The 12269-nt window shown below is 56.0% G+C and overlaps 2 protein-coding genes across 5 annotated transcripts in view; one reads left to right on the forward strand and one right to left on the reverse strand.

Moving 5' to 3' along the window:
- The first annotated feature begins 6369 nt into the window (after positions 1-6369).
- On the forward strand, positions 6370-11736 carry Slc16a3 (solute carrier family 16 member 3). Of its 2 annotated transcripts, XM_059272322.1 has the most exons (5): positions 6370-7237; positions 8268-8517; positions 8889-9032; positions 9453-10220; positions 10871-11736. In XM_059272322.1, the coding sequence occupies exons 2-5, from the start codon at positions 8295-8297 to the stop codon at positions 11131-11133; spliced, it is 1398 nt and encodes a 465-aa protein (XP_059128305.1). In that variant the 5' UTR covers positions 6370-7237; positions 8268-8294; the 3' UTR covers positions 11134-11736. The 2 variants fall into 2 exon arrangements, with proteins under 2 accessions (XP_059128305.1, XP_059128306.1); XM_059272323.1 differs by lacking the exon at positions 6370-7237 and having other exon boundaries at positions 7386-8517.
- Positions 11176-12269, reverse strand: part of Csnk1d (casein kinase 1 delta) — a 37600-nt gene continuing 36506 nt past the window's right edge. The window contains exons 9-10 of one of the 3 annotated variants that reach the window (XR_009380815.1): positions 12115-12267; positions 11176-11315 (exon numbers count right to left, since the gene is read on the reverse strand). Coding sequence is in view for 1 of the 3 variants with exons in the window: in XM_059272324.1 (XP_059128307.1) it covers positions 12178-12267 (90 nt within the window). In the remaining 2 variants the exon portion in view is untranslated. Of the gene's footprint in view, positions 11316-11437; positions 12268-12269 lie in introns of those variants that run through there. The other 2 variants (XR_009380817.1, XM_059272324.1) reach the window with 2 other exon arrangements.

A 12269-nucleotide genomic window follows, 5' to 3' on the forward strand; every position in this document is an offset into this window, starting at 1 on the left:
GCCCATGGTGGGCAGACTGGACACTAGATACCAGTATGGAGAGAGCTCCCATATCAGTGCTAGAACAGTAGAGCCTGTGCTGTGGGAATTTTGCTCTTGGGCTCTAGGTCTTAAATGCTCCTAGATTCACCCAGAAAATGGAGTATTGGATGTCCTAGAGCAACTAGGTCTCAGAGTCTGCAGAAACCTGGCTGTGGATGGTGCAGCTCCTGGCCTTTGGGAGACAGGAGGATGCACAGGTTTGGTTTCTGTTTCCTTGTGGGTAGCTCTGAGTTATTTGGTCTGAAGGAATGGTGAGGGATGGCAAACACAGCTCCTGCCACACTGAACTGTGAGCCCAAGAAGAGTATATCGCTAGCCCCCACATCTGTGGGGTGGTGTCTGGGTATCTGTAACATCTTCAGTGGCTGAGGCTGGAAATTTAGCTGCCCTGCCTCCCAGAAGTTAGCCACCTGTCACAGGTCTTCATCCCTGAAGACTGAGGCCCCATATGCCACTTGCTGGAGGCCATGGGATTCTTACCATGAATGGTTTCCTTAGCATCTTTGAAGTAATAGTGAGACCCTAGGCAGGGGTGGAGATTAGACCCTGAATAACTCTTCATGGAAGGTCCATTGGAGGACGGGTGCTGAACACTCAATAGAGCCGTTGGTCCTACTAGCCTGGGCATCTCAGTAGGTAAGGACTCAGGATGGTTGACTATGGGGCCAAAGCTAATGCTATGGTGCCCTCCAGTTACCAAGGCCAAAAAGAGTGGACAGTTGTGACATTCTGGACTCGAGGATCACCTTTTCCCATTCTGGATGTATTGAGGTCTTTGTCTAAAGTTGAATTATGCTCTAAACTTCCTAGCCTCAGGGGATCTGGGGTCGTTTAGGAGCCTCATTAGAAGTGAGATGGAGTGCTTCTTTAACCCAGACTAGATGCTCAAGGATAAGTGTCCTGGGCCCTGTCCATCAAAGGTCATGCTCCCTGATGCCTGCTCAAACCTAGCACCCAAAGTGCCAGTTATTTTCATTGCATGCAGGGGGTAAAATGAGGTTGAAGATGCACGCTCCCGGGAGGACTAGGAAGAATCTGCTCAGAAGAAAGACTCTGCTTTCTCCCAACCCTGATCCTTTCCAGGCAGTCAGCGTTTGTGGAGGAAGATGGAAAGCTGCTGTCCGGTTCTCATCTCCCGCACTGGGCTGGGAATTGAAGGGTGACAGAGCAGGGTTGTGGTGTCAGTGTCTGCATCTGGCTTTGCAAGCGCCCGACCACAGGGGAAAGCGGAAGTTCAAGGAGGTTGGCAGACTTGCCCAAGATCCCCCTATAGACCAAGGTGCGCGGGTGTTGCTTCTCAACTAGGGGAGACAGTCGCCACGGCCACGCGACAGCTCATGCGTAGACACCGGCAGGATGTGGAGGTTTGGATGGGGCGAAGGTCCAAAGGAAGCCTAAAGACCGAGAGCTGAGGCAGGTGGCGGGAGCCCATGGTGAATGGGGTGCAGTGGGGGAGCGTGCCACCCGGCAGAAGGCGCGGGCCAGGGCATGGAGGGCAAAAAAGGTTCTATTCTCGGAGGTAGTGAGGACGCTGCCGCTCTCTTGCCAGAATCACAGACGGACCCCACAGCCTTGGAAAGGGATAAATGGAGGGGCAGACAGGGGTTCCTAGGGGAGGCGAGGTGGTCAGCCTGGGTCTGAGGGCGCGGAAGAGACCAGTGGGAAGGTCCGCGTTGGGTGGGGTCCGCGCCCGGGCCACCTATAGAACGGGTTCAGGCCCAGGCTCCCTGGTAAGCGGAGAATGGCAGTGACCGAGCCGTCGGGGCGCAGCAGCTGGGCGCCCCCTCCGGCAGCAGCGAGGGGTCCGGCGGGGAGGGCAGGGGCGGCGCCAGGCAGCGGTGACGTGCGCGGGGGACGTGCCGCGCGAGGGATGAGAGCACTTAAAGTCGCCCCCGGCTCGGCGCCGAGCAGCCCAGGCGGACAGAAGCGGACGCTGCGGCTGGCGGTGGCGGTGGCGGTGGCAGGTAGGCGCGGCGGGATGCTTGGCGCGTAGAGCGAGGCAGGGACCCTCCAGTGGCTCAGGGGTTGGGCCTTCGTTCCTCAGGTGCCGGATCCGGGCCTGGAGCTCTTGGCTCCCGGTCATCTCCTCTCCTAGTTCTCCAGCCCCGGGTCTCTCCTGACTTGGAGAACCCTCTCACCACTGCGTCTCCACCAAATGGCCCGGAGCAGCCAGTTGCGTGCTCGCATCCTGCCTCCCTACCTTCGCAGAAGCCTATCCATCCGACAGCCCTCGGGGGCTGGGCTTCATCCAGGAGGCAGCCGCTCTGAGCGACCAAACGTCCAGAGTATAAATAGCTCGGCCCAAGAGGGTTGGAGGGTGGCCAGGCGACTGGAGAACCTGGGCTATATTTGGTGGGAATGCTATAGACTTCTTGGAACCCTGAACCTCCAGCGGGCATCAGCAGTCCGCCCAGTGAGAGAGGAGGAGCACGTGCGCTTCGGAATGGCTGGGGGGAGGAATGCCCTCGGGTCTCTTCCTCCCATCTCCTCATTACATCTTACTAACCACCTTAAACTCGCTAACCCTCACCCAGCCACCACTATTAGCCCAAACTAGGCACATGAAAGTGTGGTTTCCCTCCATAATGGGATAGGTTTGCCCTATCCTCATTCCTTGGGAAAACCAGGTGCACAGCCTAGGTCTTTTGTTTGTTTGTTTGTTTTTTCCTGAGAAGTGGTTTACCTGGATGCCGGTCCAGTCAACAGGCAGCTTTAACTGCAAGGGAAGACGTTAACTCTGTCACTGATGGTTCTTGGAATCTGGGCAACAGGTAAGGGGGCAGCAGGACCCGACGCACAGGGCTGCATGTCCAGGCCGACAGGAACACTTTCTGTGATGATCAGAGTCAGGGCAACAGGGTGATCTGAGAGACAGTAAATGGCAAGGCTCCCCCATAAAACAGGGCCCAGTAGCTTGTCCAAAGCCGGGGGGGGGGGGGTTGGATTCTGTTGGTGGCAGGAGGTTTTCTCCCAGGGCCCTCAGCTTCATGCCACAGGCCCAAAAGTTGGCTGGTGTCCAGTGGGTGCTGAAAATGAGGACAGTCCCGAAAATGTTGGGACTCCCTCAGGATGGGCAGTGACTAAAGCACAGCTAGGATGGTGTGCAAGTGATGAGTCTACCCCACAAGGGGCACTGGGGAGACTACCTAGGTATCTGTGGATCCTTCTTGAACAAGGATTTTGCGGTATCGACAAAGCCTTGAACAACCATTGGTTTGGTTCCAAGACGGACTTGCCCACACCACCAGTGACCTTGGGGCAGGGCCTGCTTCCCATATAAACGATCTAGTACTCAATGCCTGGAAGCCTAAATTTGGAGGGGGAGCAAGGAGAAAGCATTGTTGAACGTACATCCATCAGGAGTGATACAGAAGGGGTCAGTTTGTGGGACCCTTAGTATGCCAGTGTGCCGGGATTACTGACTCTAGGGCCAGTTCTGCAGTGAACTGGCCCGGAAGTGGGGCCTGGTGAGGGACCAAGTGCAGGGGCACGTTGGGGCTCCAAGTCGGACCTTCTGGATGGTGGTGCTTAGCAATTGGAGACGCCTCTGGATCAGGCCTTGGTCCACTTGGCACTGGGCACTGGCACAGGGCCTGGGCAGGAATGGAGACAGCCCTAGTGGCATGAGTAGGCCCCCCGCCTCAGTTTCCATCGGTGGAATGGAAACCACTTATGAACTAGCTGCGAGACTGCAGTTCATCGGTCAGCATCTCAGAGGCTCGGCCGAGCGCCCCGGCTCGCTTCTGCGAAGGGCAGAGGGAAATGGCCCGCCTCGAAAGCCAATCTGTGGGTGAATTGTAGGGCCCCTTAGGGCATGTGGCGCCGCGCTCTGCGAGTAGGATAGGAGCGGAGAAGGACCGCCTACTCCAGGCAATACGGGCGGCGGCTCCTCCCTTGGCGCGGTCACGTCCCCCACGTCCCGAGGCCGCTTGGGTGGAGCTTCCTTCCCTTCCCGACCCTAGCCCGACCCGCTGAGCCCCGCCCAGGTCTGCTGGACCTTTACATCCAGTCGGCAGTTGGAGTGAGGGTAGATGGAGTGAGGCGGTCCTGTCGGTTGCCGCCTCTAACCCAAGCCCCACCCCCACCCATATTTCTGCCACCTCCAGACCTACCTCCTTGCCAGACAGTGATGGGAGTTGGGGGGCGCTTATGACTTCTGAGCCTCCCTTTAGCCTCGGATCCTGGCTTTAGGAAGGAAGACTGCAGGGGAATTGAGGGTTCCATGCATGGCCTTGTGAGGGAGGAGCCAGTGCAGTACCCAGCAGGCCTAGGTGGAACTTTGTGGGAAAGTGGCTCAGAGAGGATCCCACTCAGGAACCCTAACCTTGCAGAGAAGGGGCTCCCACAGCAAGATGGAGAAGGTCCCCAGGACTGCTCCATTTTTGTGACAGTCAAGCGTTGAAGGTTCCTCACAAGGTGTGGGACTCTGAGCCCAAGTATCCTACGACAGCCCTGCAGGGGTTCTGAGGTGTGTGTGGGGGTGGTTGGCTCTGGGCAACAGTGTCTATTCTGGCAAACAAGACAAGTATTTCTACCCTGCTGGTCCCTGCAAAGTTGATGTGAGCTGACAGGACAACTTGCCCTGGAGGCTGGGCGGCCAGGAGGGACGGGGTGGAGGGCCAGGCAACCCCTGTGGCTCAACCTCTGCTGCACCAATGCCTCTGCAGAAAAAGCCCCTAGGGGCTTTTCCACGGCATACCTTTACACACTGGTGGGCTCAGGGCTGAGGGCTCAGAAAGGAGAGGCACGCTGTTAGACCTGTTTGTACAATGGCAGGGGAAGGGAGGGAGGGAACTTGGAAGGAGGCCTTTCAACAGCCTCTTGCCCCTGCTACCGAGGTATTGGGGGCTAGCCTCAACTAGTTGCTTACTTGTTTTTTGGGGATCTGGAATGTAACCCAAGGAAGGTAGTTGCCTTAGTTCCTGCCACCTACTTAGACCACAAAGGCAGGGCCAAGCCTGGTCCCTCCTCTGATGGTGGGCACTTAAGGGGCACCTGAATAGACCAGAGACCAGAACTCAGGGCCTGGACCACTGTGGGCACCTGGTCTGCCTTCCTTGGACTGATAGTCCAGACCCTTGAATGCAAAAGGATGTTACAACGGACTCTCATGTACCTCTGCCATAGGCAACACTCACTGGTGTTAGGCCTTTCAAGGGCCTCTAGGGACCAGCTTTCGGGAGCACCCTGCAGCCTTTCCTGACCCAGCCCCCACCCCCAGATCAGTTTTCTGTGACCTGGAGGCTGAGTTATTTCTGGGCTGCTTCACATGCTTCCCTGGGAGGGTAAATGTCACTGAAAGGCCAGACAGCTAGGGTGTGCCCATGGATATGCTGTTGGAGGTGGGGGCCCCTGTGGATATAGACAGGGAAGCCCAAGGGTTAGAGCACTGGCCTGCATTTTGGCCCATCCATGCTGTTTCCCTGTGGATCTCATTCTCAAGGCAGGCTGGGAATCCTAGCCTTTTTCTCTACTGGGTGTGTTGAGGCCTGGGTGACAAAAAGCAGCCTAAACAGTAGGCTTAAACTCCACCCCTGGTTGGGAAATTTGATCTCCCTGAGAAGTCTCCTTCTCCAGGGTCTCTGGAGACAGGCTGGGGTGGGCACTGGCGAGGCTCGGCTCCGTTAGGGTAGTTAGCACCACACTGAGTAAGGACAATGCTGGTGCTGGGCCTTGGTGGAGAGCTTCCTGTCTTGGTGCCATCATCTTCTTGGCACTGAAGGGGGCCTTCCCTGTATTATTAGTCTTCACGGCAGCCATGGGCCTGAAAAGTTCCAGAACATGTACCCTTCAGACCTTGCTTGCCCTTCAAGACCCCAGTTCAGAGGGCCCATCATCTACAGCCGGTAGTTATGTCCTCATTTCTGTCCTTCTTGAATTCTGAGAGCTCCAGTGAGGGCCCAACCTTTATAAGAAACAAGCAAAGGTGGAGAAACTTCAAAAGGCTGGAATACCTGTTAGTACCTTGATAAGTGCTGGACATGCCTGATACAGCTCAGATGCTCAGGCCTGGGAGCTCTCATCCTCTGTGGGGGACCTCGGGGGCCCAGAGTTAGGTTAGTGCTCACGGCTGATTCTGGGCATGCTCTCCTCTTGGCTTTGCATGGAAATTGGATTTTATTTTATTTTGTGAGCACGGGGGGGTGGGGTGGGGGATTGGGGCACAGGCATCTGTGTGCCTATGTGTGTGTGTGTCATTGTTTATGGAGGTCAGGACAGCCTGTAGGAGTCAGTTCTCTTCCATCATGTAGGTCATGCTGTCAGCCTCAGGGGCAGGTGCCTTTACCCACTGAGCCACCTTGCCCACTCTGGCTTTATTTTAAAAAGTGCAACAGAAGGCTGGGCATGGTGATGCATGCCAGTAATCCTAGGACTCGAGTTAGAGGCAAAGGAGTTTGAGGCCATCCAGTGATACGTAGAGTTCCAAGCCAACTAGGGCTACATAGTGACATAGTGTCTCCACCCACACACACAAATAAAAAAACAAAAGAGGTAACAAACTTTTGTAAAGCCACAATCTGAACAAGCAGGAACCCCAGTTGGCCACCCTTCCCATTATCTCCTGGACTACCCCTTAAATTTTGGGCCTGGGGTCATCCTCATTTTTCTGTCTTTGGTTTCATCTCTAAATGGTATATCCCTAAAATGCACTCCCCCACTCCAGCTTTTAATTTCCCTTTTAAATAATCTTAAGGGTCTTTTAAACCCAGGCCTAATGGATAAGAGGTGCCTGGAACCTGGGGCTCCCACTGAGCATGTCCTCACTGGCATAAAATACTTCTCCTTTGGGTCTGAGTAGGGAGGGTCTCAGGCTGGGCCATGGCCAGATGGTCAGAAGCAGGGTGAAGCCTTCGAAGGTAGGTGTGCGTTCCCAGCAGAGCTGTGTGTTGTCTCTGAACCTTAGGAAAACCTGGGTGGAGTCACACCACATTTGGGCTTCCCAGGACACAGTCTAGTTTAGCATGTCTGTGCCCCAACCACAGGACTCTGCTCACAGGAAGAAGCCAGCAAAGGGGCAGGGCTGGAGCCTACAGATACATGCCCAGCCCTTCCAGGGTGAGCAGCCAAGGTAGCTCTCCTGGTCAGGGGTTTACATCCCAGTGCCAGCTGCCCTTAAACAACATCATGGTTTGATTTTCTCCCCAGAGTACTGTTTGGCAGCACAGCATTTGTGGAGACTGGACTGAATACTCAGGTCAGAGCCCCCCCCCCCCCCCCCCCCCCCCCCCCGCAGCTCAATTCTTGGTGAGATGGGGGGTGAGGCTGAGCAACCTCTGGGATTAGGGGAATACTGACTGGGGGTCAACACCCAAACAAAAACCCGGTCCTAGCTTTCAGACTTGCCCCTGAAATTCATGAAAAGGGAAGTTAGCACTGGGTGGGGGTAGGGTATGGGACACTTCCTGCTAACTTTAGCAGCTAGGGGCCAGAAGATCTGCCCCTGTTCCAATAGATTAACTATGAGCTGCAGCCATGACTGAGGCCTTCCTAGAATCCACCAGGATCTTCAGCCTCTCCCAAAAGCCACTGCCATGGGTGATTCTAGGCAGAGTTACAACTACTAAGCTCTACCCAGGGGAAGTAGGAAGCGCCCTCAGATACCATAGCCTGTGTTTCCTCTGCCTCTGCTCCAGACCCATGTCCTCCCAGTCAGTCAGAAAGTGGAATCCAGAGTGGGCAAAGAGTGCAGCCCAGCTCCTCAGGGGCAGAACAGGGCAGGGCTGACCTCATTTAGATTTAGAGCTGGGCAAAGTGCTGGGCACCCACCCCAGACATTCTGGGGGAGGACTCGAGAGTGTGCCTCAAAGGAGTGGGAAGTATAGGCTGCTGCCGGGATTACGTTGTGTGGCACAGCCTCTGCCCAGTATAAGTGCAGAAAACACCAGCCAGGCTGATTTCTTGGGTCTGTTCTTCCCAGGAGGTAATGTGAATCCTGGCCAAGCCCGAAAAAGTCATTGTACTTTATAGCCACCTGTGTGGGAACAGACAGCTGACTGAGGGGTCCAGACAGCTCCCCAAGGTACCGGTTAAGGGTAGCCAGGGGCGGGGAGCCCTGAGGTAGTGACATCAGGCTGCCCAAGGCTGAGCTGCTGTAGGAGTGGCCAGGTGCCAAATCTGGGACTTGCCAGGTGTCTTGCCTGTTTCTGTCCCTACCCTCCTCTGCTGGGCTGCGGCTGAGATGATCACCCTGGCAACCTGAGTCAGCTCTGTTTCTTTTCTCTCAGGGCAAGGTGAAACCAGCCCTCCTGGCTATGGGAGGAGCCGTGGTGGACGATGGTCCCACTGGAGTCAAGGCCCCTGATGGCGGCTGGGGCTGGGCCGTCCTCTTCGGCTGTTTCATCATCACAGGTTTCTCCTATGCCTTTCCCAAAGCAGTCAGCGTTTTTTTCAAGGAGCTCATGCATGAGTTTGGGATTGGCTATAGCGACACGGCTTGGATCTCCTCCATCCTGCTGGCTATGCTCTATGGCACAGGTGAGGTGGGGTTCACAGGTATCCAAGGGAGCACAGAGGAATGGGGTAAATCCTTGAGTGGGTGATCTTGCCAGAAAGGTATTGGTTCTCTGAAGGGCAAAGTGTCTCGGTCCCTGTCTAAGTGTGTAGGCTCCTCCCAGTGGTCAGGCTCCACAAGTGGTTCCTTCAAAGAGGTTGATGCCTGTTGACCTACTTAGGTCATGTGAGGAGCTGGGCTCTGCCCAGTGTCCACGAGTCACCTTGCACTAAGAACCTAGCCCCCAGTGCCCAGCACACCGGATAACTGAGGGTCTTACATATTCTGGTGGGCAGGGATGGGGCAGAGACCAGCCAGACGCCTGGCCCCTCCCTCAGCTACCTTCTCTACACAGGGCCACTCTGCAGTGTGTGTGTGAACCGTTTTGGCTGCCGGCCTGTCATGCTTGTGGGTGGCCTCTTTGCATCCCTGGGAATGGTGGCCGCATCTTTCTGCAGAAGCATCATTCAGATCTACCTCACCACAGGGGTCATCACTGGTGAGTTGGGTGGGACCTGCAGACCTTCTGCCCATGATCTGTTCTGAGTTTGGGGTAAAGTTGAGCACTGTTGGGCTTCTTGGCTGTACCCTTCCCTCCCATCCCTAAGTCTGACGAGATGCCTGGCCAGTGTCTGAGGCTCTGTACTTTGAGACCCATTAGATGCTCACCACCATTTGCAATGGACCTGCGCTCAGGGAAGTTGGGGTATGGATGAAGGTATGGGAGACACGGGGGTCTAAGCTGCCTTGCTTGGAAATCTGAGTCACAAGGTCTAAAGCTGCCTTCCCTGCAAGTCCTGGCCATGAAGATCTGGGCCTGGGGTTTCATACTGCCTTCTTTGTAGGCTTGGGTCACAGGGTTCCACATTGCCCTACTTGGAAGTCTGGGTTTGAGGTCTTACACTGTCCTCTCTTACAGGCCTGGGTCTGGCTCTCAACTTCCAGCCCTCCCTCATCATGCTCAACCGATATTTCAACAAACGGCGCCCTCTAGCCAATGGGCTGGCAGCAGCAGGCAGTCCAGTGTTCCTTTGTGCCCTGTCTCCACTGGGGCAGCTACTGCAGGACCACTATGGCTGGCGAGGTGGCTTCCTCATCCTGGGGGGCCTGCTGCTCAACTGCTGCGTGTGTGCTGCGCTCATGAGGCCACTAGTGGCACCCAAGGCGAGTGGAGGAACTGGGCCCCATGCACCCCAGCGGCCATCAAAGCATCTTTTGGACTTGAGTGTCTTCCGAGACCGTGGCTTCCTCATCTATGCAGTGGCTGCTTCCATCATGGTGCTGGGGCTCTTTGTGCCCCCAGTATTTGTGGTGAGCTATGCTAAGGATCTGGGTGTGCCCGACACGAAGGCCGCCTTCCTTCTCACCATCCTGGGCTTCATTGACATCTTTGCCAGGCCCACAGCTGGCTTCATAACGGGGCTCAAGAAGGTACGGCCCTACTCTGTCTACCTCTTCAGCTTTGCCATGTTCTTCAATGGCTTCACCGACCTGACAGGCTCCACAGCCAGTGACTATGGTGGCCTGGTGGTCTTCTGCATCTTCTTTGGCATCTCATATGGCATGGTAGGGGCTCTACAGTTTGAGGTGCTCATGGCTATCGTAGGCACTCACAAGTTCTCCAGTGCCATCGGTCTCGTGTTGCTGTTAGAGGCTGTGGCTGTGCTCATCGGACCCCCATCAGGAGGTGAGTGCTGCTGGGACACCAGAACAGGGCAAGGCCTGGCCTCCCTGAAGAGGGGCTACCTCCCCCCCCCCCTTCCTTTCATACCTGCTTTAGGAGACTAGAAATGGATAGGATCTGAGGCCAGCAGATGTCAGCAGTAAGTGCTGGCTCTGAGCCAAGACAGGCATAAACTTTTTACTTTTACTTTCTGAAGGCCAGCCAAAAACACTCCATTGAAATTGAGAATGGTTTTAGCCGGAGAGGGCGGCCTAGCTATCCTGGACTGAGTCTCTTACTCCACAGCCCTTTCTGATCCCCTTATAGCCTCTGGCTCCCTCCTTCTTTCTCCAAGAATGGTCTTGGGGTCCTCGGTTACTAGGTATACAGGGCCTTGCTAAGCCATGTTTCTTTCTAGGGGTCTGTGACTGGGAAGGGAGATATATGCCCCATGAGTGCAAACCTTCAAGGCCACTTCTATCCATCCTTTTTGATTCAGCCTTTGCTCTCATGGGCTGGAGAGGGCTGGGCAGATGCTGCTGGGGATGGAGTTCAAGGCAGACAGGGTGACTGCATGTGTGAGGCATTTCCTCAATGCCAGGAGATGGAGCCCTGGCCCAGGGTGGAAGCAGGGTACTCCCAGGAGCTTCTAGTGACCTGGGTCTTCTTTGCAGGCAAGCTGCTGGATGCCACGAAAGTTTACAAGTATGTGTTCATCCTGGCGGGGGCCGAGGTGCTCACCTCCTCCCTTGTGCTGCTATTGGGCAACTTCTTCTGCATCAGGAAGAGGCCCGAGGTGACCCAGCCTGAGGAGGTGGCCTCAGAGGAGGAGAAGCTCCACAAGCCCCCTGTGGACTCGAGGGAGGTGGAGCACTTCCTGAAGGGACAGCCTGAGAAAAATGGGGAGGTGGTTCATACCCCGGAAACCAGCGTGTGAGCGGCCTGGCCGGGCGGGCAGGGAGCAGGGAAGAGGTCCAGAGACTGGCAACGCTCATATTTATTTCACAAACAGGACCAGCTGAGGCGGGGCCATCTGCTCAGCTCTGGCTGCCTGGTCAGCGGGTCAGTGTTTTGCGGGGAGAGGTGGCGGGGTGGGAACCGTGTCGTTCCAAAGTGGATCTGCGGTGAAGCCAAGGAAGCCGCACAGTTACCAGCCGGCAGACCAGGGCCCCAGCCTGCTGAGCCCGAGCAGCCTGTGCCTCCCCGCCCCCCACTGTGGCCAAGGACCTAGAAACCCACACTTAGGAGACAACACGACTTTAATCAGAGGGCAGGGCTGGGACGGGCTGGCAGGTGGGTGCTGCCTGCAGGGTCCTCCCTGGCCCCACCATCCACCCCATCTCTGCCCTGGTCTCCTACATTGCCAATCATCCCTCTTGTCTAGGGGACAAAGCGCTCCTTCTACCTGAGAAGGTAGAAACAGTCCTGTGTGTAGAGGAGCACCAGAGGGCCTGTCTTCAGGAGCTGTCTGGTTCTGGGCAGTGGTCTGTTCACCCTGAGTCCCACCTTTGTTAAATAACAAACTGCTGATTCTTAAAAAGTGGTTCTGATCTTCATTAGCTCTCCCAGTTCTGCCTGCTGTAACCTTCTCTGCTGCCCCTAGGGTTTGTTCAGCAGCCACAGCGTTCACATAGCAGGAAGAAAAGGGGAGAGGGGAATATGAGGGAGGGAGAGGGGTGCCAGGGTGGCACTGGGAGGCCATGGGATCCCCCAGGGGTGAGGAGACTGAGCTGAGATACAGCATAAGCTCTGTTCACTGTCTGTGGGCTTCCAACGTAAGTTTCCTGCCTTCCGTTTATTCACCCCTCTGGAGGGCTGGTAAATTTCTCTATGTAGTCAGCACCTGCTGATCCTGTTCCCCGTCCTCTGTCCAGCCCATGCTCAGCACTCGGGTTTGCCCTGGGCACCTCGCACCCACCTGCCCTGTGGCCAGTGGCGGCCTGCGTGGCTGGAAGCCCGGTCAGAGGCCGCTGGGGCCGCCTCAGTAGGTGGTACGTCGTGGGCGCTGGGGACGGCAGCGGGCACCTTGGCGGGCCGCATGCAGCCGGAGAGACGACACATCCCTGCTCCTCT

Source organism: Peromyscus eremicus, chromosome 8a, assembly GCF_949786415.1.
Source record: "Peromyscus eremicus chromosome 8a, PerEre_H2_v1, whole genome shotgun sequence".
Lineage (NCBI taxonomy): Eukaryota > Metazoa > Chordata > Mammalia > Rodentia > Cricetidae > Peromyscus > Peromyscus eremicus.

What these genes read in the sequence shown, in the direction of transcription:
- Slc16a3 (XM_059272322.1), top strand. Translation starts at nt 8,295, where the DNA reads ATGGGAGGAGCCGTGGTGGACGATGGTCCCACTGGAGTCAAGGCCCCT. An exon ending in GGCTATGCTCTATGGCACAG is followed by an intron (nt 8,518 to 8,888) that starts GTGAGGTGGGGT and finishes TTCTCTACACAG; the next exon opens with GGCCACTCTGCAGTGTGTGT. An exon ending in CACCACAGGGGTCATCACTG is followed by an intron (nt 9,033 to 9,452) that starts GTGAGTTGGGTG and finishes CCTCTCTTACAG; the next exon opens with GCCTGGGTCTGGCTCTCAAC.